At 39.7% G+C, this 25,285-nt stretch overlaps 2 protein-coding genes across 4 annotated transcripts in view; both read right to left on the bottom strand.

The window, feature by feature from the left end:
- Positions 1-7,337, bottom strand: part of DNA2 (DNA replication helicase/nuclease 2) — a gene marked incomplete at its 3' end in the record, with an annotated part of 47,597 nt that extends 40,260 nt beyond the window's left edge. The window contains exons 1-4 of the mRNA XM_082855150.1: positions 7,249-7,337; positions 5,616-5,801; positions 4,264-4,447; positions 1,618-1,763 (exon numbers count right to left, since the gene is read on the bottom strand). Coding sequence (XP_082711276.1) covers positions 1,618-1,763; positions 4,264-4,447; positions 5,616-5,801; positions 7,249-7,322 — 590 coding nt within the window. The 5' untranslated portion in view covers positions 7,323-7,337. The remainder of the gene's footprint in view (positions 1-1,617; positions 1,764-4,263; positions 4,448-5,615; positions 5,802-7,248) is intronic.
- Positions 7,338-18,141: 10,804 nt separating this feature from the next.
- Positions 18,142-25,285, bottom strand: part of SLC25A16 (solute carrier family 25 member 16) — a 33,020-nt gene continuing 25,876 nt past the window's right edge. Inside the window, exons 8-9 of one of the 3 annotated variants that reach the window (XM_082855145.1) lie at positions 21,203-21,271; positions 18,142-19,872 (exon numbers count right to left, since the gene is read on the bottom strand). In XM_082855145.1, the coding sequence (XP_082711271.1) occupies positions 19,767-19,872; positions 21,203-21,271 (175 nt within the window). In that variant the 3' untranslated portion in view covers positions 18,142-19,766. Of the gene's footprint in view, positions 20,513-21,202; positions 21,272-25,285 lie in introns of all 3 variants that reach the window. The other 2 variants (XM_082855143.1, XM_082855144.1) reach the window with 2 other exon arrangements.

The following is a 25,285-nucleotide window of genomic DNA, read 5'->3' as shown; positions in this document are numbered from 1 at the left end:
AATGAATAAAAAAAGCAGAAGTGACATCATAGCAATCAGAGACTAGGTTATAAAAGGCACTGTGGCTTCCTGCTCTCTTTCTTGGACCCTTCAATCTGAAGGAAGCAGATTGGGTCCCAGGACACATCAGCCAGCCCCCTAGAGAAGCCCATGGGGCAAGAAACTGAGGCCTCCTGCCAACAGCCAGCTAGGAAATGAGTCCTCCCCACAACAGACGTGTGAGTGAGTCATCACGGAAGCAGATGCTCCTGCCCGGTCATGCCTTCAGATGCAGCTCACATGGGAGACCCTGAGCCTGAGCCACCCAGCTGAACTACTTCCAAATTCCTGACTGACAAAAACTATGAGATAACAAGTTAGATGTTTGTCATTTTTTTTTTTTTTTTTTTGCGGTACGCGGGCCTCTCACTGTTGTGGCCCCTCCCGTTGCGGAGCACAGGCTCCGGACGCGCAGGCCCAATGGCCATGGCTCACGGGCCCAGCCACTCCGCAGCATGTGGGATCTTCCCGGACCCGGGCACGAACCCGTGTCCCCTGCATCGGCAGGCAGACTGTCAACCACTGGGCCACCAGGGAAGGCCAGATGTTTGTCATTTTAAGGCACTAAGTTTTGATGTGTTTTGTTTCAGGGCAATGATCCATACAGTACACAACAGATCCTGGTTAGGGTGTGACAAAAAATTTTTTTAATTTGAAAACCAAAGTGGCAACTAAAGCAATAAGTAGAACTCTTAAGCAAAAACTTTATTATATCTAGTCATATTCTGAAAGCCATGCTGTGTGTGGTTGTAACCAAGTGACAACTTCTCTGTGCTTCCATTTCTTCCTTTATAACAGGTTGCTATCAGATTATATAAGATAGCTAAAAAGCACTTAACACAGTGCCTGACATAGGGCAGGGTTCTAAAATGTTTTTAAGACAATAGATTGTACGTCATTAGTAAATAAGTGTAGAATTATGGAACACATTTTTCTCATTTACACAGTGAAATGTAGAATTATATCTGGGAAAAGTAGGTTTGTATCAACTAGTCTGGAAAGCAAAATCACCACTAATAAAAAAATTTCTGTGAAAAAAAGATGGACTGCAGTAGGAGTCAAGAAAGAAATAGAGAATATGCCAATCCCTCTGCAGGTAGCCACTCATAAAACGCCAATGACTAGCCATTTGTGGGTTTACATACATTATCTCCATTGTCACAAAAAGTCTGCAAAACAGGTATTATCACCCTTTCCAGAATCTTTCAGTAACTAGTTCAATCATAAAATTGGCAAAGCTAGAATTTGAAAGGAGGTTCATCTGACTCCCAGCCCCATACAATTTTCAAGATGTCACACTGTTTCTAGAAGTAAAACAAAAAGTTCACACTCTCTGAGTGCAGCTGTGGAGTCTATTATGCATATAGAGAATATTTAGGTATTTTTAGCCAAAGAATTCCTGTTCTGCAATTTCAGAAGCTCTTCGCAGAATTGCAGTGGGATACTACAGCCCTGAAATCTGCATTCTAGTATTATACTGATTTATATTTAATAGTCTAATAGCCAAAAACCTTATAGATGCTAGGAAAGAAGTTATATAACAAAACTGTATCTATAGTTCCTCTCGTAACTACTTACATTTCCTTCAGATGCCTTATTTCTTGAACAGTTTGAAAAGCAAGTTCTTGTAGCTTTCCTGGGGCAAAACTATCACTTATTGCTTTTTGAAATACTTCATGGAGAATGGTACCAATCAGCATTTGGCGTGTGGCTGGATCAGAGCTCTACCAAAAAAACACAAAAATCATACAAATATCTTATTTCACAACGTATCAACAGATGTGATCGTACATTTATTACCTAACCTATTGAACCACCATAACCAAAGTACACTGGTGAGACAAATGCCAAAATATGAAACAATTTATTTTTCTGGTGAGTGAAATTATAGGTGACTTTCACTTTCTTCAATTTAGAATTACCTGAATTATTTTACAAGTTATTATTTTCAAATCAGTATATTTCCATTTTGAAAAAAATTAAAATAACTTATATGAAAAAGTTCAATGTGGTCTCAAATATTTAACATATTCATCTCTAATTTCACTTTATAATGAACCCACATACAAAAGTCAATAAACGCATAGATCATAAAGTCATGTGAGTAAAATACTCAAAACATGAAACAAACTTAAAGCAGAGATTTTTTTTTTTTTGGCTGCCCCACACACCTGTGGGATCTTAGTTCCCCAAACAGGGACTGAACCCAGGCCCCAGCAGTTAAAGCACTGAGCCCTAACCACTGGACCGCCAGGGAACTCTCTACAGAGATTTTTTTTTTTTTCAAATTTATTTGAAAACTTATTTTTTTTAATTTATTTATCTATTTTTGGCTGTGTCGGGTCTTCGTTGCTGCGCGTGGGCTTTCCCTAGTTGAGGCGAGCGGGGGCTACTCTTCGTTGTGGTACACGCGCTCCTCATTGCGGAGGCTTCTCTTGTTGCAGAGCACGGGCTCCAGGTGCATAGGCTTCAGAAGCTGTGGCTCGCGGGCTCTAGAGCGCAGGCTCAGTAGTTGTGACTCACGGGCTTAGTTGCTCCGCAGCATGTGGGATCCGCTCGGACGAGGGCTCGAACCCGTGTCCCTTGCATTGGCAGGTGGACTCTTAACCACTGTGCAACGAGGGAAGTCCCCAGCAGAGATTTTTGACAAACTCTCACCACTCAAAAAGAAACAGTAGTTTTCAATTAACTTTTATTAGCCTGGACCATCCCCTCAAAAAAACTTTTATTAGCCTGGACCATCCCCTCAAAAAAAAAAGAAAAAGTCCACAAGACACCCATCAGGAATTTTAAAAATTAATTTACAGGGAACTCTCTGTACTATTTTTGTAAGTTCTATGTGAGTCTAAAATTATTTCAAAATAAGGTTTTTAAAATATTAATATTCAGGTCTGCTTTATAATATGTGGTTAAAAGAGAAGTTAATAGTATCCCCACAATTGAAGAAAAAAGCTGATTTTTTTAAAAAAACTATAAATAAGTGATAACTACAGACGATTAGAAAATCTACTTGGGTATTTTTCCTTCTTTTATTCTTCTTGCTTAGCTGCATTTGTTTGTTTGTTTTTTTTTTTTTTTTTTGGCTGCATTGGGTCTTCATTGCTATGCATGGGATTTCTCTAGTTGCAGTGAGAGGGGGCTACTCTTCATTGTGGTGAGCAGGCTTCTCATTGTGGTGGCTTCTCTTGTTGTGGAGCACGGGCTCTAGACCCCTGTCCCCTGCATTGGCAGGCAGATTCCTAATCAGTGCGCCACCAGGGAAGCCCTTAGCTGTTTTTTGGTTTTCTACAGGCACAGAGACTAATTGTATAATTAAAAGAATACCCTGGGAGGAAGAGGAAACTTAAATAAAACTCACGTTCTTCAAAAATAAATGGCATTGGGAATTCCCTGGCGGTCCAGTGGTTAGGACTCCGTGCTCTCACTGCTGAGGGCCTGGGTTCAATCCCTTGTCAGAGAACTAAGATCCCATAAGCCATGCAGTGCAACCAAAAAATAAAAAAGAAATGGCATTGAAACAAAGGGAGTGGGTGTAAGGCAGAATTTAGATTAAAAGAAACTATGAGACATATCAACCAAACATAATATTGTTTGGATATTGATGCTAACAAACGAACTGAATAAAAAAAAATTTGATAAAAGACATTAGAGATAAAACTATTAGATTAATTTAAGGAATTACTGTTCATTTTATTGTGTATGATAAAGATACTGTGTTTATATATATTTTTAAATCCTCAGCTTTCATTTAGTTGCAAAATAATACAATGTCTGGGAACAGCAAAATGGGTACATGGGAGTTTATTATAATCATCTCTTTGCATATGTTTGAAACTTTCCATAATAATGTTTTTAAAAGAGACTCTCACATTTACTTTTAGTTCACTGGGAATCACATGAAGCCAAGTTTGGAAATGCCCAGATATATTAAATTAAAATTTTTATCACTGAAATTTATATTATTATTAGAATTAATTATTTGACAAAATGTTGAATAAGATTCAAAGGATCTTAGGGCACCTGGCCTTGAATCCCAACACTGCCACTTACTAGCTACAGTAACTTTGGGCAAGTCACTTAACTTCCTGATCTTCCCAATCAGTAAAATGCAGCTGATTAATACCATCTACTTCACAGGATTGTTGGGAGGATTAAGTAAGAGTGTAAAAGTGGTCTGTGAACTCTTAAGACCCTGTGGAAACACTGGCTGTTAATATTGTTCACCTTAAATGTTTCACTCAGGACAGCTCTTCTCATGCATCGAATACTACTGGCTATGCTTGTGCCAGAAATCAGCATGTCTGGATACAGAATCAAATATCCAAAATCTTCATCTATTATCCAAGTATCGGATATGCAGTCTCCCTCTAAATGAATGATGTCCCCTGGCTCTACTGGTACAGAGCACCTAAAAATAAAGCAAAATTAAAGTATACATAGTTTAGATTCCTACATTTAAACATATTAAGGAGGCTTCAAAAATAACTGGAGGAAAAAAATAAATAAATAATAACTGGAGGGACCTCTCTGGTGGACCAGTGGTTAAGACTCCGTGCTCCCAATGCAGGGGGCCCGGGTTCGATTCCTGGTCAGGGAACTAGATCCCGCATACCGCAACTAAGAGCCCGCACACAGCAACGAACATCCCATGTGCCGCAGCTAAGACCCAGCGCAGCCAAATAAATAAATATTTTTAAAAAATAAACAACTGGATATCTTATGTAAAGAAATAAGTATTTCTAAATTTCTGGGTCTTGCATTATCTACTGCAAAAGCTATCAAATTATTAACAGTGTATAGCTTCAATTATGGATGAGGCTGTTCTAATAATAGTTCTCTCATTCTTAAGACTTATACCTACAGCTTCTATAAGCCTTGAGGCATGAAGCCAAACACAATGTACCAAGAACAAAATCATATTTATCGAGTTCAAACCATCCAACTTGCAGCCTAGACAGAGTTAGACCTCCACCTTCTCTGCATCTCCCCTTCACCCCTCACATACCACACACTGCTTGAGAAGCAACAGCTAGAGTCTAAGGATGTTCTTTGCGGTACACAGGCCTCTCACTGTCGTGGCCTCTCCTGTTGCAGAGCACAGGCTCCGGACACGCAGGCTCAGCGGTCATGGCTCACGGGCCCAGCCGCTCCGCGGCATGTGGGATCTTCCCGGACCGGGGCACGAACCTGTGTCCCCTGCATCGGCAGGCAGACTCTCAACCACTGCGCCACCAGGGAAGCCCTAAGGATGTTCTTATGCTGTGATTAGTTTTCCTCTTAGTGAGAACTAAATGAGGTTTAAGCTGCAGTCCCAGAAAGCACTGGGAAATAGGAAGTAGTGATTTAATAAATCCCCTTGTACTTGATTTTCAAATGACAATAAAAGTTTTGGAATAAGGGACTTGAGATGCTAGTGTAATAGGCACAATCCTTATGCAAAATTAATTCAGGTTCATATCTACTCTCTTTATTAACAATTAAATTATTGCAACAGCCACACAAGCCCATGTGATAGTTTGTAAGACGGCACCCTTAAGACTCTGCCAGATGAACGCCCAAAGTCACACAAAAATTACCAGTCATTCCTAAGGATACACAGTTCTTTACATTCTAGCGACTGCGAAGCAGTGATGATTAGGTGCTTTTCATGGTTTCCTTCTTCATTCTGTACAATATTGACTGCTAATACCAGGTACCGGTTATCCATTCCTCGGCTCAGAACTGCTTTAGAAAAGGAAGCCTCCACCTTCTTCTTCTGAAATCTAAAGCATACACATACAAAACTACTGTAGCACAAGCATTAAATAAGAAGCCATCCAATCTCTTTTATCTACAAACCAACCTTCTAGTTTTCTAGGTTTGTTTCTTCCGGTAAGCTTATCACAAGACCATTGGCTAAAAGAGGTAAAGAGAGAGAGCAAGGGCATAGCAGAATTCCTATTATAAAAACTTCCCAGAAGCAATGCCATTTAAAACATACTTACGATATGGATTTTTCCAAATATAAGCTCTATGAGGAGCTCTTTGGGACATCTATGATTATGAGGACGAATGGTAAATTGACAAATATTAGACACAAATTCCTACCACTGGTGCAAACCTTCCCAAAGTACAAGTGAAAGGAAATGTCTAGGACACTATCTTTTTGTAAATAAAAGATGTTTGTTATGGAAAAATATAGTGTGGGTGGTTTGCTGGAAGTCCTACTGTGAGCTTCATTATTATATTAATCTTTCAATTAGGAGAGTACTTAGAAATCACCTAGTCCAACCTACTATTTAATGCAGGAAATCATTCTATAAAACCTCATTGGGGATCAACTAGCCTATGTTTTGTAGAGAAAGCAAGATTAATACCTGTCATCTTAACCATTCCTTCATAGAGTAACTCAGAAATTTCTTATTTATAATGGGCAAGTCGATTTCACAATTCTTTTATCCACTGATCCTAGCCGCCTGAAAACTGCAAAATACTCTAATCTCTCCTCTAGAAAACATTAATTCCCTCTTAAATCTTTCCAGTTTGACTGCAGTCTTTATCAGTGACAGTCCAAAGTCATTATCTCTCCAGTTATTACCCTAAAACTTTACCCTAAAACTGTCTTTGTCACCCAACCTTTGTAACCCACCTAGGTTATATTCCTCATTCACCTACCCACGTAGCCTCAGACCATGAATTTCCCAAGGTCAGCTGGGACGCTTTAAGGATCTCCCAAAAGGTACTGCTGATCACAACTCAAAGCGCAAAGCTCCGTCAACAATAATTAGCCTCAATATCATTACTACTGACAATTCTACACTATGCTTGCGGGTCAATTTCCCCGACCATTTAAGCCGCTCTGAGGGTACAGATTTCTCCCCGGGATAACTTTCTCCAATTAAACATGAAGAAAAGCGTCTAGCAGTTGCAATTTCGTTTTATGAAGACATTTAAGTTGGCTAGGACTCCCCGAATTCAGGAAAGTGGTGATATCAAGATTAAGAATGAACTGCTGGGTGAGGGAGAATATTCAAGCCCTGGCCCGGGCTTGGCCCCAAAGAGAACCCTGGGAAACAGACCCCAGTTCCGGAGGCTCGTCGGGCGCCCCGGGACTTGAGCCTGGTTACTCTGCCCCAGCCCCGGTCCGCGGAGGCGCGGGTGCGGCCTCTCCCGCTCCCTGCTTTTCAAATCTCCCGCTTTGTTCCCAGACCCTCCCCCCGCTCCGCTCACAGCTCCGCCGGCTGCGCAGCGTTATCTCCGAAACTCTTCTCCATTAGCAGCTCCAGTTCGTCCACCTGTTCCATCCCGACCGCAGAGACCTCAAACTGCCGCCAGGTGAATTCAGGGGAACCCGGAGCAACACACGGAGGGAAAAGGACCGCGAGACCGCGTGGAGCCGCGCGCATGCGCCGACCAGCGGAGGTCCCAAGTGACCTGCGCGGGCAATTCCTACGGCGCCCTGCGCGTGAGGCGCTTTTGCTCCTTTGCCTTAGAGTTTGGAAAACAGCGAGTCTTCGTAATCTGGCCCAGACTAAAAGCTCCGGCTCCTCTGTGTCTCTCTGTCTCTCCCTCCCCCCTTCCCCTGCCTCCCTCTCTCTCGACACGCCGACCCATGTTCGACACACGCACTTAGTATGAACAAAACTGCAGTTGCCCAAACCAAGGCGTCCCTTGTTAGCTTACGGAATTTTTCACTCTTTGGCAAACAACCTCTCCTCCTTTTTTTCTGGCTCAACTGAGAAAATGGAAGCTGTCAGGAAAGAACTTCCTCATCATGCCATGACTAAATCTACAAAACCACTAATATCTCCTCCCCATTTTATAACCTCTTTCCACTTTTTTTCAGCAGTGGACAGAGCGTTCCTCCTATCAATGGGCAATCCCTCTACTTCTACTTGGGATCCCAAGGCCTCTTACATTCTCAAGGGCATTACTTCTTCTGTTATTCCCTCATTCTCTACTCTCCTCAATCTGGCCCTCATTATTGGATCACTCCCTGGTTTGTAATGCTTCCCAGTATCTCTCATCTTGAAATGATGTTACCTTGATGGAACCTTTTCTCTCTTGGCCACCCTCCTGAGGAAAACTTTAAAGAATTTTTTTCAAGGCTATGTCCAATTTCAACTCCTATTCACTGCCGCAACTAAACATGCCGCAACTAAACATGCAGCAACGAAGATCCCGCATGTGGCAACTAAGACCCGGAGCAGGCAAAATAAATAAATAAATAAATATTTTTTAAAATACAGAAATGTGTAAAATCACTTCCTAAGGGTTTCACCCAACTTAAAATAATCTTTATCAAAAGTTATCTTTCACATTCATGTTTATTCATATAAAATTATGAAGAAGTTATGATCAACTTCCTGGAAAAACAAGAATGGAAAATCCTTGCCCGTAGTAGTTACAGATTTTGTACCTGTGATGCCACAATCAACTGGTTTTCCTCCAACATCGCAGGCCCTCCTCAATCTCCTTTACTGTCTCTTCATTTTTCTGCCCAATCTCTAAATGTTGAAAGTCCTCAGAATTCAGTTCTGAAAATTTTGTCTATTAGCTCCCTAGGTTATTTCAACCATTTTCATGGCTTTATTTATTTTTATAAACTTATTTATTTTTGGCTGTGTTGGGTCTTCGTTGCTGTGCGCGGGCTTTCTCTAGTTGCGGTGAGCGGGGGCTACTCTTTGTTGCGGTGCACGGGCTTCTCATTGCGGTGGCTTCTCCTGTTGCGGAGCACGGGCTCTAGGCGTGTGAGCTCAGTAGTTGTGGCTCACGGACTCTAGAGCGCAGGCTCAGTAGTTGTGGCACACGGGCTTAGTTGCTCCGCAGCATGTGGGATCTTCCCGGACCAGAGCTCGAACCCGTGTCCCCTGCACTGGCAGGCGAATTCTCCACCACTGCGCCACCAGGGAAGCCCCATTGTCATCGCTTTAAATACCATCTCTATCCTGCCAATTCTCAAATTCATATTTACAGGCAAAGCTTCTCCTCCAAATTCAAGAGTCCAACTGCCTGCTTGACATCTACACTTGGAGGGAAGGGGGAAACTTCTTTAACGTGGCCAAAATGGAAAAATAAATTTTTTTCTTTGGCCGCGAGGCTTGCAGGGATCTTAGTTCCCCAAACCCAGGCCTCCTGCAGTGGAAGTGCAGAGGCCTAAACACTGGACTTCCAGGGAATTCCCTAAAATAGAACTTTATATTTCCCCAACAAACCCATTATTCTTCTCAGTAATAGCACTAACCGCCCAGCAGATAAGGCCAGAAACCCAGAAATCATCCTTGATTCCTTTCTGTTACTACCCACATCCAATCCATAGGCAGACCCATAGATTCTGCCTCTAAAACTATCTTAAATCTCTTCATTCCTTTCCATTTCCACTGTCACTACCTAATCATTATCTCTCACATGTGCTTCCATTCTTCTCTCCCTGCAATTTATTCTTTTCCCTTTCCTAATATTTTATCATAAAAACTTTCAAATGTACAGAAAAGTTAAAAGAATTATATCATGGGGCTTCCCTGGTGGCGCAGTGGTTGAGAGTCCGCCTGCCGATGCAGGGGATGCGGGTTCATGCCCCGGTCCAGGAAGATCCCACATGCCGCGGAGCGGCTGGGCCCGTGAGCCGCGGCCGCTGAGCCTGCGCGTCCGGAGCCTGTGCTCCGCAACGGGAGAGGCCACAACAGTGAGAGGGCCGCGTACCGCAAAAAAAAAAAAAGAATTATATCATGAACAGCATATACCTATCACCTAAATTTTACAATTAACATTTGCTATCTTTAGCAAATGTTATCATTCATTATCACAATGTATATCTATCTATCCATCCATGAATTCAAGTGTTTCTTTTTAAATGCATTTCAGAATAGCAGACATCAGTGCATTTCACCCCTGAACACTTTAGCATGCACGTCATTAGCTAGAGTTCAATATTTTGTCTGTGGTACTTTAAATGTTTTATGTAAATTTCATATGTGAATTGTAGAATTTACATAAAATGAAATGCACAAATCTTCTGTGTACCATTTGATGAATTTTGACAAATGTATTTGACACCAATGCTTATTAAGATACAGAATGTTATCATCACCCCCAGAAAGTTCTCTCATACCTCTTCCCAGGCAATTCCCACATCCATCCCTACTGGAAACCCAACCACTAAACTGATTTTTTTTCACCAGAGATCTGATTTGTCTATTCTACAAGTTCATATAATGAAAATCACATGGTATGTACTATTTTGTATCTGGCTTCTTTTACTCAGTATAATGTTTTTGAGATTCATCCATTTTGTTACATAAACCAGCAGTTTGTTCCTTTTTATTGCTGAATAGTAGTCTACTTCGTCAGTCTCCAGTTGACAAACACCTAGATTATTTACAGTATTTTGCTATCTTGAATAAAGTGGCTACAAATATTCTTGTATACATTTTTCCATGGATGTGTCCTTCTGTTTCTCTTGAGTAAATACCTTGGTGTGATATTTCTGGGCCATGGGTAGGTTTATATTTAGGTTTAACATAAGAAACTGACAGACCTTTATGCAAGTGGTTGTAACATTTTACACTACAGCTGACGATGTTTCAGAATTCCAGTTTCTGCATATACTTGACAATATTTGATGCTATCAGTCTTTTCAGTCTTAATTTGCACATCCCCATCACTAATGAAATTATTTTATCATGTGCTCAGTCATTTGTATACCCTCCTTTGAAAATGTGTGTTCAGATCCTTTGCCCAGGGACTTCCCTGGTGGTCCAGTGGTGAAGAATCCGCCTTGCAATGCAGGGGATGCGGGTTTGATTCCCGGTTAGGGAACTAAGATCCCACATGCCGCAGGGCAACTAAGCCCACGCGCTGCAACTACTGAGCTCGCACACCTCAACTAGAGCCCACGTGCCGCAAACTACAGAGCCCACAGGCCCTGGAGCCCGCACCACAACTAGAGAGAGAAAACCCACACGCCACAACTAAAGAGAAGCCAGAGCACCACAACGAAGAGTCCACATGCCACAAGGAAAGATCCCGCGTACCTCCACGAAGATCCTGCGTGCCCCAACTAAGACCCGACACAGCCAAAAATAAATAAAATAAATAAATAATAAATAGGGCTTCCCTGGTGGCGCAGTGGTTGAGAATCCACCTGCCAATGCAGGGGACACGGATTCGAGCCCTGGTCCGGGAAGATCCCACATGCCGCAGAGCAACTAAGCCCGTGCGCCACAACTACTGAGCCTGCGCTCTACAGCCCGTGAGCCACAACTGCTGAAGCCCACGCGCCTGGAGCCCATGCTCCGCAAGAGAAGCCACCACAGTGAGAAGCCCGCGCACCGCAATGAACAGTAGCCCCTGCTCGCAGCAACTACAGAAAGCCCGAGCACAGCAACAAAGACCTAACGCAGCCAAAAATAAATAAATAAAATAAATTTTAAAATAATAATAATAAATAAATCTTTTTTAAAAATCCTTTGCCCATTTTTTTCTTAACTGCATTGTCCTTTTATCATTGAGTTACAAAAAAATTTTTTTTTCTTTTTTGGCTGTGCCAAACAGCGTGGGATCTTAGGTCCCCGACCAGGGATTGAACTCAGGACCTCGGCAGTGAGGGCTCGAAGTCCTAACCACTGGACCACAGGGAATTCCCCGGGAATCTTTTATATAATTCTTAATAAAAGACTTGTCAGATAGGTTTTGTGAGTATTTTCTCCCCATCTGTCGCTTGCCTATTCATTTTCTTAACAAGATTGTAACCCAGCAGGACCCTATGGGCCTTCCCCAAATCCTCTGCTTTAGCTCCTCTCTGAAGTCCCTAGATAATAGTATCTGATACACATTTCCTGAGTAGTTCTATAGACGTGAAAACCCCCCACCAAATGGAAGATGTTTGTTTTTTTTTTTGGCCACACCATGCAGCTTGTGGGATCTCAGTTCCCCGAACCAGGGATTGAACCTGGGCCACAGTAGGGAAAGCCGGGCATCCTAACCACTAGACCACCAGGGAACTCCCTGGAAGGTGCTAACTACTTGATGATCATGAACACATAGCCCCCAGGCCTGAGGGAGCCTGATTGATGATGTTAACCCCTGTGACACACCCTGTTACCTCACAAGCTGATCACATACCTTGCGACCCCACCCCCTCACCTGGTGAGGCAGGGAGACGCAAGAGGGAAGAAATATGGGAACATATGTATAACTGATTCACTTTGTTATAAAGCAGAAACTAACACACAATTGTAAAGCAATTATACTTCAATAAAGATGTAAAAAAAAAAAAAAAAACCTTTGCTGAAACCCTTTGGGGAGTTTGGGGTTTTTAGAGCACGAGCCCTCCATCCTTCTTGTACTGGCGCCTTATAGTAAATGCTGCACTTTCCTTCACCACAACCCAGTGTCAGTAGCTTTACTGCAGTGGTGAGCAGACCCAAGTTTGGTTCGGTAACAAGATCTTTAGATATGAGTAAATTGTAATATTTATGAAGTCTAATTTATCCATTTTTCTTCTATGCTTTTCGCTTTCTGTGACCTGTGGAATCCTTGCCAACCCCTAGGAAGTAGAGATATTCTCCTTTGTTTTCTTCTTGAAGTTTATTGTTTTATTTTTCATTTAGGTTTATGATCCATCTAAAATTAATTTTTCTGTGTGGTATGAGGTAGAGAATGAGTCGTGTTCCCCCCTCCCCGTTCCCCCAACCATGTGCATATCCAGTTTTTCCAGTAGCACCTGTACAAAAGACTACCCTTCCCCCATGGTATTGCTTTGGCACCTTGTTAAAAAAAATCAAATGACTATATAAGTATAGGTCCATTTCGGCTCTCTATTCTGTTTTTTTGTTGTTGTTTCTTTTGGTTTTTTTTTTTTTGCGGTACGCGGGCCTCTCACTGTTGTGGCCTCTCCCGTTGCGGAGCACAGGCTCCGGACGCGCAGGCTCAGCGGCCATGGCTCACGGGCCCAGCCGCTCCGCGGCATGTGGGATCTTCCCGGACCGGTGCACGAACCCGTGTCCCCTGCATCGGCAGGTGGACTCTCAACCACTGAGCCACCAGAGAAGCCCCTATTCTGTTCTTTTGATGTTTGTGACTCCTTATGCCAGTATCACATTGTCATGATTACTACAGCTTTATAGTAAGTCATACAGACAGATGCTATATGTATTTGTTCTTTTTAAAGATTGCTTTGGGTATTTTAGGTCCTTCACATTTCTATATAAATTTTAGAATCAGGTTGTGAATTTCTACAAAGAGCCTGTTGAAATTATGATTGAGATTACATTAGACCTAAAAATCAATTTGAGAAGTACTGATTTCTTTAAAATAGAGAGACTTCTAATATATTAACCTGGTTTATCTCTCCATTTATATAGATTTTCTTTAATGTCTCTCAGCAACATTTTGTAATTGTCAGTGTAAAGCTATTGCATATATTTTGTTAAATTTAAGTATATATACATTTTTTATAAGTTTTTTAAAAATTTATTTATTTACTTTTTTTTTGGCTGTGTTGGGTCTTCGTTGCGGTGCACAGGCTTCTCATCGTGGTGGCTTCTCTTGTTGCGGAGCACAGGCTCTAGGCACGCGGGCTTCAGTAGTTGTGGCTCACAGGCTCTAGAGCACAGGCTCAGTAGTTGTGGCAGACAGGCTTAGTTGCTCCGCGGCATGTGGGATCTTCCCGGACTAGGGCTCGAACCTGTGTCCCCTGCATTGGCAGGCGGATTCTTAACCACTGCAGCACCAGGGAAGCCCTAAGTATATTTTTTGATGCTATTTTAAATGAAATTGTTTTTTAATTGCTTCCTGCTAGTATATAAAAATACAATCCTTAAAGTTTACCTTAGGACTTTCCTGGTGGTCCAGTGGTTAAGATTCCACGCTTCCAATGCAGGGGGCACAGGTTTGATCCCTAGTCAGGGAACTAAGATCCCACATGGCGCATGGTGCGGCCAAAAAAATAAGATAGATAAAATTTACCTTATATCCTGAGACTTTGCCAGTAGTTGTTTTGTAGATTCATTAAGACTTTCTATGTAAATAATCATGTCATCTACAAATAGAGGCAGTTTTACTTCTTCCTTTCTGATCTTTATGCTTTTTATTTCACTTTCTTAAGTTCACTGGTTAAATAGAAGTTCTGACACTGGGCATCCTTGCCTTCTACTGATCTCAGGGGGAAAGCATTCAATATTTCACTATTAAATATGATGCTTAGCTGTAGGTTTTTCATGAATATTTCCTATGGTTATCTAATCTATGTAAAAAGCAAACCTCCAAAACTTAGTGTCTTTAAACAACAATCTTCTTTTAAATTAATTTATTTATTTTTGTGGCATGTGGGATCTTAGTTCCCGAACCAGTGATCAAACCTGTGCCCCCTGCAGTGGAAGCAAGGAGCCCTAACCACTGGACTGCCAGGGAAGTCCCCAACAATCATTTTTTTAGCTTATGAATTTTCATTTTGGGCAGGGCTCTGTGAGGAAAGCTTTTCTCTGTCCATGAAGCATCAGCTGGAAGCTGGAGGATCCACTTTGAAGATGGCTTACTCAAATGGCTGGCAAGTTGAGGCTGGCTGACAGTTTCTCTACAGGGGCTGCCTGGCTTCCTCAGAGCATGTCGTGAGGATTCCAAGAGCAAGCATTCCAAAAGACCAGATGGAAGTTGTTTCAGCTTTATGACGTAACTTCAGAAGTAACACAGCATCACTTCCACTGTAGACACAAGCCCACTCAACCAGATGTAAGGGGAGGGAATGGTCTCTACCTCTTGATGGGATGAGTGTCAATGACACGAGAAGAACATGTGGGATGAGATGTACGGTTGGAAAATTAATCTGATAAAATGCTCTATCAGATTGAGGAAGGTCTACCCTAATGTGATTAATTTTTATAATGTATCAATTTTGAATTTTGCCAAGTGGTTTTTCTGCACTTTTGAAGTGCAGAAATTGAAGAATCATGTGTTTTTCTCCTTTATTCTGTGATTACAGGAAATTACACTATTGACTTAAGATTGTGAAACAACTTGGCACTCCTAGGATAAACCCAATTTCGTCACGATACAATAAACTTTTTATTTGTTGCTGGATTTGATTTGCTAATATGCTGTTAAAGATTTTTCCATCTTTGTTCCTGAAGGATACTGGTTGGTAATTTTATTTTTCTGTAACAACTTGGTCAGGTTTGGGCATCAAGGTTATAGTGGCATCATAAAAGTGCTGTCTTCTAATTTCTGAAAGTTTGTATAAAATTATTTCTTTCTTAGATGTCCAACAGAATTCACAATCTGAGCCTGGAGTTTTCTTTGTGGAAGGATTTTTGATAAATTCAGTTTCTTTAATTGGTTATGCAGATTTTGTTTCACCTACATCAGTTTTGGTTGTGATTTTCAAAGCCTCTGTCCATTTCATCTAAGTCATCAAATTCCTTAGCAAAGAGTTATTTAGAAATCCCGTATTATCTTTTTAACATCCATAGGATCCATAGTAATGTCATCTTTTTCATTATTTTTTTTTTGGCCACACCACATGGCTTGTGGGATCTTAGCTCCCCAGCCAGGGATTGAACCCGGGCCTTTGGCAATGAAAGCGTGGAGTCGTAACCACTGAACCACCAGGGAATTCCCCATTCTTGATATTGGTAATTTACATTCCTTTTTAGTTATCAGTCTAGCTAAGGGGCTTACCAATTTTGTTGATCTCTTCAAAAAACCAATTTTGGGGTTTGTTATTTTCTCTACTATCTGTTTTTAATTTTGTTGATTTCTGTTGTTTTTTATTCTGTTGTTTTGTTTGTTTGTTTGTTTTGGCTGTGCCAGCATGTGGGATCTTAATTCCCCAACCGGGGATCAAACCCACACCCCCTGCATTGGAAGCACAGAGTCAACCACTGGACCACCAGGGAATTCCCTGATTTCTGTTTTAAGTGCATATAATTGTTGATAAAGCAGTAATCTTTGTAAAAATATAATCAGGCAATTTTATTCCCCTACTGAAAACCTTCAAGGCTTCCCATTGCATTTACAATAAAACACAAAATCATTACTACATCCTATAGAGCCCTAAATACATTGATCTGCCCTTTGTCTACTTCTCCAACCTATTTATTGCTACTCCCTCACTCAGGGAGCTTCATTCACACAGGGCTTAGATCCACCACTTATTGTGTGAACCTGGGCAAGTTACTTGAGATCCCTGGGTCTCAATTATCCCAACTGTAAAAAAGGAATATTTAATAGTGCCTATCTTATAGTACTGTTATAGAGTTAAGGCATCCAATAACTATATCTGACATACTTATATAGCAACTGTATACTTAAACACTTATGTCAATTCTTTGAATATCAGACAGTGTTACAAACTAGAAATGAATGACAAATAATAAGTCATGTATATTTCCTGGCAGTAATAAGTCATATATATTTCCTGTTCCATTCCTTATTTTAAGCACTTTTGATGCCTTTGTCTACTTCTCCAACCTATTTATTGCTACTCCCTCTCTCAGGGAGCTTCATTGACACTGGGCTTCTGACAATTCCTGTATCAAACTAAACTTTTTCCTGTTTCAGAGTTTTTGTACTGTGCTGTTCCCTTCATCTGGGCCATTCTTCCCCCACAGCTCTCTGCATGACTACTTCCTTTTCATGTGTAGGCTTAAAGTTTAGCACATCAAAGAAACTTTTCCCTGACCATTCTAAAGTAGCACTCTGATCCTTACACCCATCAATTATTCTCTATCATGTAATCTATTTACTTCCTTAATAAGCACTTTCCAGTAATTTCCTGGTAGTCTCAGGGTTAGGACTCTGTGCTTTCACTGTCGAGGGCCCTGCATTCAATCCCTATTCAGGGAACTAAGATCCCGCAAGCCACTTGCTGCGGGGAGGGGGGCCGGGGGGGGGCAAAAAAATTTTCTAAAGCACTTTCCAAAATCTATAATCATTCTATTAATTGGTTTGTATTTATTACATATTAGAGCTTTATGTGAATAGGAAGGATACTACTGTGTTGAAGTATAGCATCATGGCTAGTAGACTACGCTGTAGGCTGAATCTTAGATCCACCACTTATTGTGTGAACCTGGGCAAGTTACTTGATATCCCTGGGTCTCAATTATCCCAACTGTAAAAAAGGAATATTTAATAGTGCCTATCTTATAGTACTGTTATAGAGTAAAGGCATCAAAAGTGCTTAAAATAAGGAATGGAACATAGTAAATACTCAGGAAATATACATGACTTATTATTTGTCATTGATTTCTAGTTTGTAACAATGTCTAATATTCAAAGAATTGATGTAAGTGTTTAAGTATACAGTTGCTATACAAGTATGTCAGATATCATTGGCCCAACTCTGCAAGGCAATGCATACTCATATAATATAGGTATCATTATTTGCCATTCATCCTGGCTCAAATTAGCAACAAGACATTTCTGTGAAGAAAAAACAAATAACTTTCTTTCTAAATTGCTCTTTCCCTAAACTATTTGTGCCTCATTTCTCTCTACTAGAACATTTTCTCCAAAAACAGGAACCAAACCTTCCTTCTACCCATCAGTAAACATCACTGAGCAACTATTATGATGCCATATCCTGTGCTCCTTAAAGGGGATGAAGGTATGACTCTGCCCATGAAGGAACCAATGGGAGGACACGTAAACATGCAGTAACCAAAAAGTATGGTACATACCCTGTTAGAGAAATACCCAGTGATAGATGCTATTGGGAATCCAAATCAGACTGCAAGTACAGTTAACAGACCTCTCAAGGTATGCCCCCATAATGCTGATATAATCCGTGGCACACAATGGGTGCTGCATAAATGGATGTTGAGTAATCTGGAGGAAAATGTTGTAAGATATTATTATATATACCCACTAACCTTTTCATCTCCATACAGACCACCATTAAGAGCTAGGAATGGTACCTCACTCATCAGTCCCTAAACAAAATCACTGCCCCATTCTATAGATCAGAGGGCTGTACCCAGTAAAAGGCAAGGAAAGTATTACAATGGAGATCAAAACAGAAACAGTCAATATTCAAATTGAAGATAATCTGTCAAGATTCACTTTGCGTTATCAATCTGAAATAAATCAGATAAAAATACAGTCATTATTTTAAGTATTCTTCCATTATGTTTAATATTTGTGCTTCAATAATGTAAATAGTTAAAAGAGAGGAATAACTGTTGAAATATGAAAATTTATTTTTAATAACCTATGTATTCTGTAACAGACATAGAATGCAAATTTTTATTTAAAAAAATATTTGCAGTCCTCTTTTATTGTTAACATAACTGAGATACTTATTTTATAAATTTAAATTATCTTGAGATTTGATAGCAGTATTTAGCTACAGTGTAGCCGAGAAATGAAAATATACAAAATAGTTTTAGGAACACATGTATTTTTACCTGTGGGTACACTTATAAATCATACAAAGATACACATTTATTTTAAAATAAAGACTTTGAAAATGAAACCAGCTCATAAAATTTTTACCAAGTTATGACAAGAAATCTTTTATGCAAAAAAAATAAAAATTGAAGCAGAAATAACACTTTCAATTTAGTTTCCTAATGTCTTAAAAATCACATCAATTCTACAAATTGCTGTTTCTGAGGACAGAACTATAACTGTTCCCCTCCCATTTTTGTCATGCTTATAATAAAACATAAAAACTACTCTAAACATAATAACTGGAATTCTTACATTTTAAACCATTTTAATATAAATGATAGCAATTCAGATCATGTTTTACATTTCTACTTAAGTTTATATTGCACTAAAATTATTTTACGTGGAAGAACTAGTTGCTGTGTCATAACATAATACTTGGAAACATTCTTTGACATTCACATCTATATTAATGGATATTTCACAGTCCACTTAAATAAATTTTCTAGTATACATCAAATCATCTAACAAAAACAAATCTATAATGCTAACTTGTTTTGAGAGCAAAGATATTCAGTATTTACTATTACTGCCTTTGGGAAATACACTGACTTTTAAAAACACATTTAAATCACTCAGAAACTGGGAATAACATTTGAGCAATACCTGAAAATTCTTGACTTACTGATGAGTCTCTACATGGTTACTTTTTGAATACAACATTTATCAAAAAATGAAGAGAAAAAGTGTTTGTCCTTTTATCCAGTGGAGCAGAATTATGAGAAGAGAAATATTAAGAATAATACTTCAATACTGGCTTCTAACCTATGTTTTATATAACTTAAAATTTCAGCTCTCATCATTCTGCTGCAATATAACCAAGACTGTTAATAATAACAATAACAGCAACCAACATTAGAGTCTTTGAAAATCATGATTACAATTAAAAGCTTGGAATAGCATGATAAAACTAATGGCAACCTTTTGAATCCCATTTTAAGTTAGTTCTATCCAAATAATACTTTAAAATGGTTTCAAATAACCTTACTGATTAGCCAGCATCAGCTTAGGATTTTTTTGCAATGTTCTAAGATATAACTTTTGGCATAAAAGTATAGTAAGCACTTTTGATTTGTGATGAATAGAAAAATCAAGTACTAAAATACCAGTGGTTCCTGTGACAGGGTAAATATCCCCCTTCAAGTAATGTTCTCCCCAAATTAAATTAACATTTTATTTTTCCCTCTGAGAGTTTATTAAGGAAAAGAAATAACGATATTTTTTAATTGAGGTGAAAAAACTGCTTCATAAGTTCATATGTTGTAAAAGCCACTGCCTGAGAAGGAACGCAGCGAATGTAATTAAGAGATAAACCACGATATAATCCTTTTCGAATTCCATGATGTCCATAGACATACTTCATAGTCTCCCGCATGGTACTGAAAGAGAATGGTTAAATGATGACACCTTTATGCCCAGTCATGAAGAGACAATTTCAGGATCCATAATAGCATTTTTAAAAGAAGCTAAAAATGCCATCTTGAGTAGCTTTTGGAAGGCAAGTGTTAAAACGAAGCCGGCGCACTGCAACGAAGAGTAGTCCCTGCTCGCCACAACTAGAGAAAGCCCGTGCACAGTAACAAAGAGCCAACGCAGCCAAAAATAAATTAATTAATTTTTTTAAAAAAACCAAGCTAAAAATTCATAATAAAAGAGCAATTCATTCCAAACAAGTACAAGCATTATGCATAGAATTCCAGGGCTCATTAATACAATATATTTTGTTTGCATTATGTCTGTGACATTTACTAGCAACACTATTTCATAATAATATTTGAAATATTGATGTAGTCTTTTTAAAGGATATATGAGCAGTTGCCCTTTAAACTCTCAAGTTTCTGCTCAAGTTCTATGCTACTAAAGCTTGAAGGACTATCTTCCAGATTTCATCAATAAAGACTTTCTTGTCTGAGTGTTCTTTCCTTTCAAACCAACATTTTGGGCTTTGTCTTTCTCTTTCAATATGCAATGTAGACTGAAATATTCAAAAAATCTTTTGGGTGAATGAAGGCAATTCATGGTCCTGAATAAACATTCTGCTCTTCCCCTGAGGAACAACACATCACCAATCAAACAGAATGATTCGAAATCTCTACAGATTATAGAAAACTCTAGAGCTGTGCTATGCAATAGTGGTAGCCACTAGCCACATGTGGCTACTGAGTACATGAAATGTGGCAAGTCCTAAACTGAGATGTGCTGTGAGTGTAAAATACACGCTGGATTTCAAACACTTAGTGTTTTTTTTTAAAAGGATGTAAAATACTGAAATGTTGAAGTGATAAATTTTAAATATATTGGTTTAAATAAAATATTTTAAAACAATTTCATGTTTCTTTTTATACTTTTTTAATGTGGTTAGGTTACCAGAAAATTTTAAATTACATATGTGGCTCACATCATATTTCTATTTAACAGAGCTGCTCTAAAATTAAATTTGTTTTTGTTTTTTTTTTTGGCTGCAAGGCTTGTAGGATCTTAGTTCCCTGATCAGGGACCGAACCCTGGCCCCCACAGTGAAAGCACCGAGTCCTAACCACTGGACCACCAGGGAATTACCTAAAATGAACATTTTAACAGGAGGATTAGGACCTGATTAAATTCAGTTTACCAAATAATATTATGGGATATAAAATGAAAGCTCTAGACTACTAGTGAGATCACAGTCCTATCTCCCTACTTACTATACACATTACATTTCCTAAAGAAATTGAACAATGACAAATGAAGAACTTACAGGCACTTTTCAAATTCTGGAAGAACAGTTCCTAACTGCATTCGCCGACGTGTTACATCAAATGGGTAGCTAAAAGAAGAAAAAGAAGGACTTAAAAATGATTTTTAATTTTCTACTCAGCAATTATTGAATACAAAGCCCTATGTATGCTAGGAAATAATGTGTTCCTATTTTCTTACTGTTTTGTCTAATCTGGGAGTCAGGATATAGGCATATGAATAAAATCAAATAACAATACAGAGGTCTCCTTGCCTTTGCCTAAGTGGTTCCCTTGGGTTAAATGATTCTTCTATTTCATAACCCATTATCAAGTTCTATTTATTCCCCCAAACCAAATTAAATGCCGTTTCCTGAGGAAATAGACTGGGTGCTTTCCATTGTTGTAACCCTAAGACAGGGTTTCTTAACTTTGGCACTATTGCCATTTTGGGTTGGAAAATTCTTAGTTGTGGGAGCTGTCCTGGGCATTGTAGGGTGTTTAGGTAAATCCCTGGCTTCTACCCACTAGATGCCAGTAGCACAACCCCAGTTGTAACAACGAAAAATGTCTCCAGACATTAATAAATGTCCACTAGAGACGAAACCACCCCAGTTAAGAACCACTACCCTAAGAGTATTCAGCAAGTGCCCCTGTATACAGTAGGCCAACAAAAAATTCTCCTTAAGGGCTAAAATTAACAATACAGACAATTGCATATAGAGGATAGAGAAAATTCTATGTGAAAAGATTGCCTGATTCTGCAACTATGTATGGTGATGAATGTTAACCAGACTTAATATCAAATCATTATGTTACATACCAGAAACTAATATTGTATATTAATTATACCTCAATTTAAAAAAAATTTTAAAGATTGCCTAAAATGAAATATACAAAAGTAATCTCTTAGGAGTGGGACCCTAGGTGATTTTTTTTTTTTAATTACTTTTTTGGGGCTAATGTTGACTGCTTATGTTAGGTCCTGTGCTAAGCAATTTATGTACATTATCTCATTCCATCTTTACAACTGTGTTAAGTAGGTACTGTTATCTCAATATTAAGATAAGAAAATTGAGTCTTAGGGCTTCCCTGGTGACGCAGTGGTTGAGAATCTGCCTGCCAAGGGACACGGGTTCGAACCCTGGTCTGGGAAGATCCCACATGCCGCAGAGCAACTGGGCTTGTGAGCCACAACTACTGAGCCTCCGCATCTGGAGCCTGTGCTCCGCAACAAGAGAGGCCGAGATAGTGAGAGGCCCGCGCACCGCGATGAAGAGTGGCCCCCGCTCGCCGCAACTAGAGAAAGCCCTCGCATAGAAACGAAGACCCAACACAGACTAAAATAAATAAATAAATAAATTTATTTAAAAAAAAGAAAATTGAGTCTTAGAGACATTTGCCATGTCATAAAGCTGCTTTCTACTTCCCTATTCAAAGCTCTCGTTCATACACACACATATATACACACATATGTATACATACATACATACATACATATAATATATACGTAAGTGATATATGACAAAAATAATTATATACTTTTATATACATTTAAATTTACTATGAAATAATTGTAATAAAAAAACCACCCATGTACCAACCAAACAGCTTAAGAAATAACATTACTAATAGATGAAGAGCTCTATGCATCTAAGCAGCATCTCCATGAATTATCTTTTTTTTTTTGGCCCTGCTTCACGGCTTGCAGGATCTTATCTCCCCAACCAGGGATCCAACACATGCCCACCGCAGTGAAAGGGCGGGGTCCTAACCACTGGATCACCAGGGAATTCCCCTCCATGAATTATCTTTTTTAAAATTTTTAAAATATTTATTTATTTTTGGCTGTGTTGGGTCTTCGTTGCTGCACGCAGGCTTTCTCTGTTGCAACGAGTGGGGGCTACTCTTCATTGTGGTATGCGTGCTTCTCATTGTGGTGGCTTCTCTTGTTGTGGAGCATGGGCTCTAGGCGTGCGGGCTTCAGTGATTGTGGCACGTGGGCTCAGTAGTTGTGGCACACGGGCTTAGTTGCTCTGCGGCATGTGGGATCTTTCCGGACCAGGGCTCGAACCCGTGTCCCCTGCCTTGGCAGGCGGATTCTTAACCACTGCACCGCCAGTTAAGTCCTGAATTATCTTTTAATGGGAGGTGGAGAGAGGAAAAAACTTTATGGGGAATAAAGGGACCAAAACCTCAACCTGAAGGATTCAGTTTCCAAGCAGGAAAAGATGTGTCTGGGTAGAAGGAATTGATTAATAAAGAGAAAGTAAGAAGACAAAGTACATGGATCAGAACTAGGGAAATAACAATGGGAAAGAAAGAAAATAACATTCTAGGTAATGTTTTTAAGCAAAAAAACGACAAAAATATTTGGATATGTACAATGTGAAAAATGATCTCAAGGTATTATCAGGACTAGAAGATTAATGGTGATCGATAACAAATAGGAAAGTTGGGGGCCGAGGACAGACATGAAAAAGAAGACAAGAAAGCAGTATATGAATTACAGAGCTTGAACTGAGGACAGAAGTCCAGGTATAAACATCCAAGAGCTTGCTAGAGAAGTAATGAGTCAGCAATGAAGATTTAAATAGAATTAATTATCTGTACAGAGGTGACCATTGAAACAATAAAGATAGATGAGCTATTCTGGATGTTTACGGGAAGAGCAGAGGACCAAAGTCTGGCTAGGCCTTAAAAAAATCAGCACAGATAGGTAGGAGGAGGAAGACATGAATCAGCAAGATACCTGAAAAGGGAAAGTTGCCGCAACTAAGAGTTCGCATGTCACAACTAAAGATCCCGCATGCAGCACCAAAGATCCCGTGTGCCGCAACTAAGACCCAGTGCAGCCAAATAAATAAATAAATATTTTTAAAAAAAAGAGTCAGTGGGTGTAGAATATAGCTTATGAAGTAAGTGGAAAAGAGAAGACAGATTTTAAAGATCTAAACTGGAAGTAAATAATAAAGAAAAGGGGCAGTAAAACCAAGAAGAGAATCAGAATAGCTAGAGGTGATCATGTCTCCGCAAATGAACAAGGTTCCGCAGCCATGTTTCTAAAAGTAAACTACACACCTTTTTTTTTTTTTTTTAATATTTAGTTATTTATTTGGTTGTGTCAGGTCTTAGTTGTGGCATGCGGGATCACTCTTGCCACGTGCGGGATCTTTTAGATGTGGCCTTCGGGATCTTTAGTTGCGGCATGCAAACTCTTAGTTGCGGCATGTGGGATCTAGTTCCCTGACCAGGGATTGAACCCGGGCCCCCTGCATTGGGAGCACGGAGTCTTACGCACTGGACCGCCAGGGAAGTCCCTACACCTTTTTTCCTTTACTTTCAGTCTAGTATGATCTGCTCCCACACACAAGCATACTGAATCTGCCTTCACCAAAGTAACCTTCATTGTGAAATCCGATGAATACCTTACTTTTCAGCACTTATCTTACTTTGAGTTTTCTTTTTCCATTGGATACTCTTTTTTGAGCCTTTGTGACACTACGATTTCCTGTTGTCTTCCTGTTTTTCAGGATACTCCTCAGTCACAGAGAGCTTCCCTTCTTCCTGTTCCTGAAAAGTTCCTGCTTCTTAGTATTCCAGCCCTTTTTTAATCTCATCTATCCAATCTCTCTTGGTCTACAGAAATTCTCTACAGCCAACTTTCCAATTACACTTTCCACCTAATTTATCTATGTCCCTAATACACTTATATTAATATAAAACTCCCTTGCATTGCTACTGTCTTAATAAGAGTATAGGTTTCTTGGGACTTCCCTGGTGGCACAGTGATTGAGAATCCTCCTGCCAATGCAGGGACACGGGTTCAAACCCTGGTCCGGGAAGATCCCACATGCCGCAGAGCAACTAAGCCCGTGAGCCACAACTACTGAAGCCTGCGAGCCTAGTGCCTGTGCTCCGCAACAAGAGAAGCCACCACAATGAGAAGCCCCCGCACTGCAACAAAGAGTAGCCCCGACTCGCTGCAACTAGAGAAAGCCTGCATGCAGCAACAAAGACCCAAGGCAGCCAAAAAAAAAAAAAAAGAAAAGAGTATAGGCTTCTTGAGGCAATACTTTTGTTTTTCCTTCAGTGAAACTCCCAAT

This window comes from Leucopleurus acutus (assembly GCF_964270905.1).
Source record: "Leucopleurus acutus genome assembly, chromosome: 14".
NCBI classification, from domain to species: Eukaryota; Metazoa; Chordata; class Mammalia; order Artiodactyla; family Delphinidae; genus Leucopleurus; species Leucopleurus acutus.
Note: the sequence above shows the minus strand (reverse complement) of the source record. Positions and strands in the feature narration are given on the sequence as shown.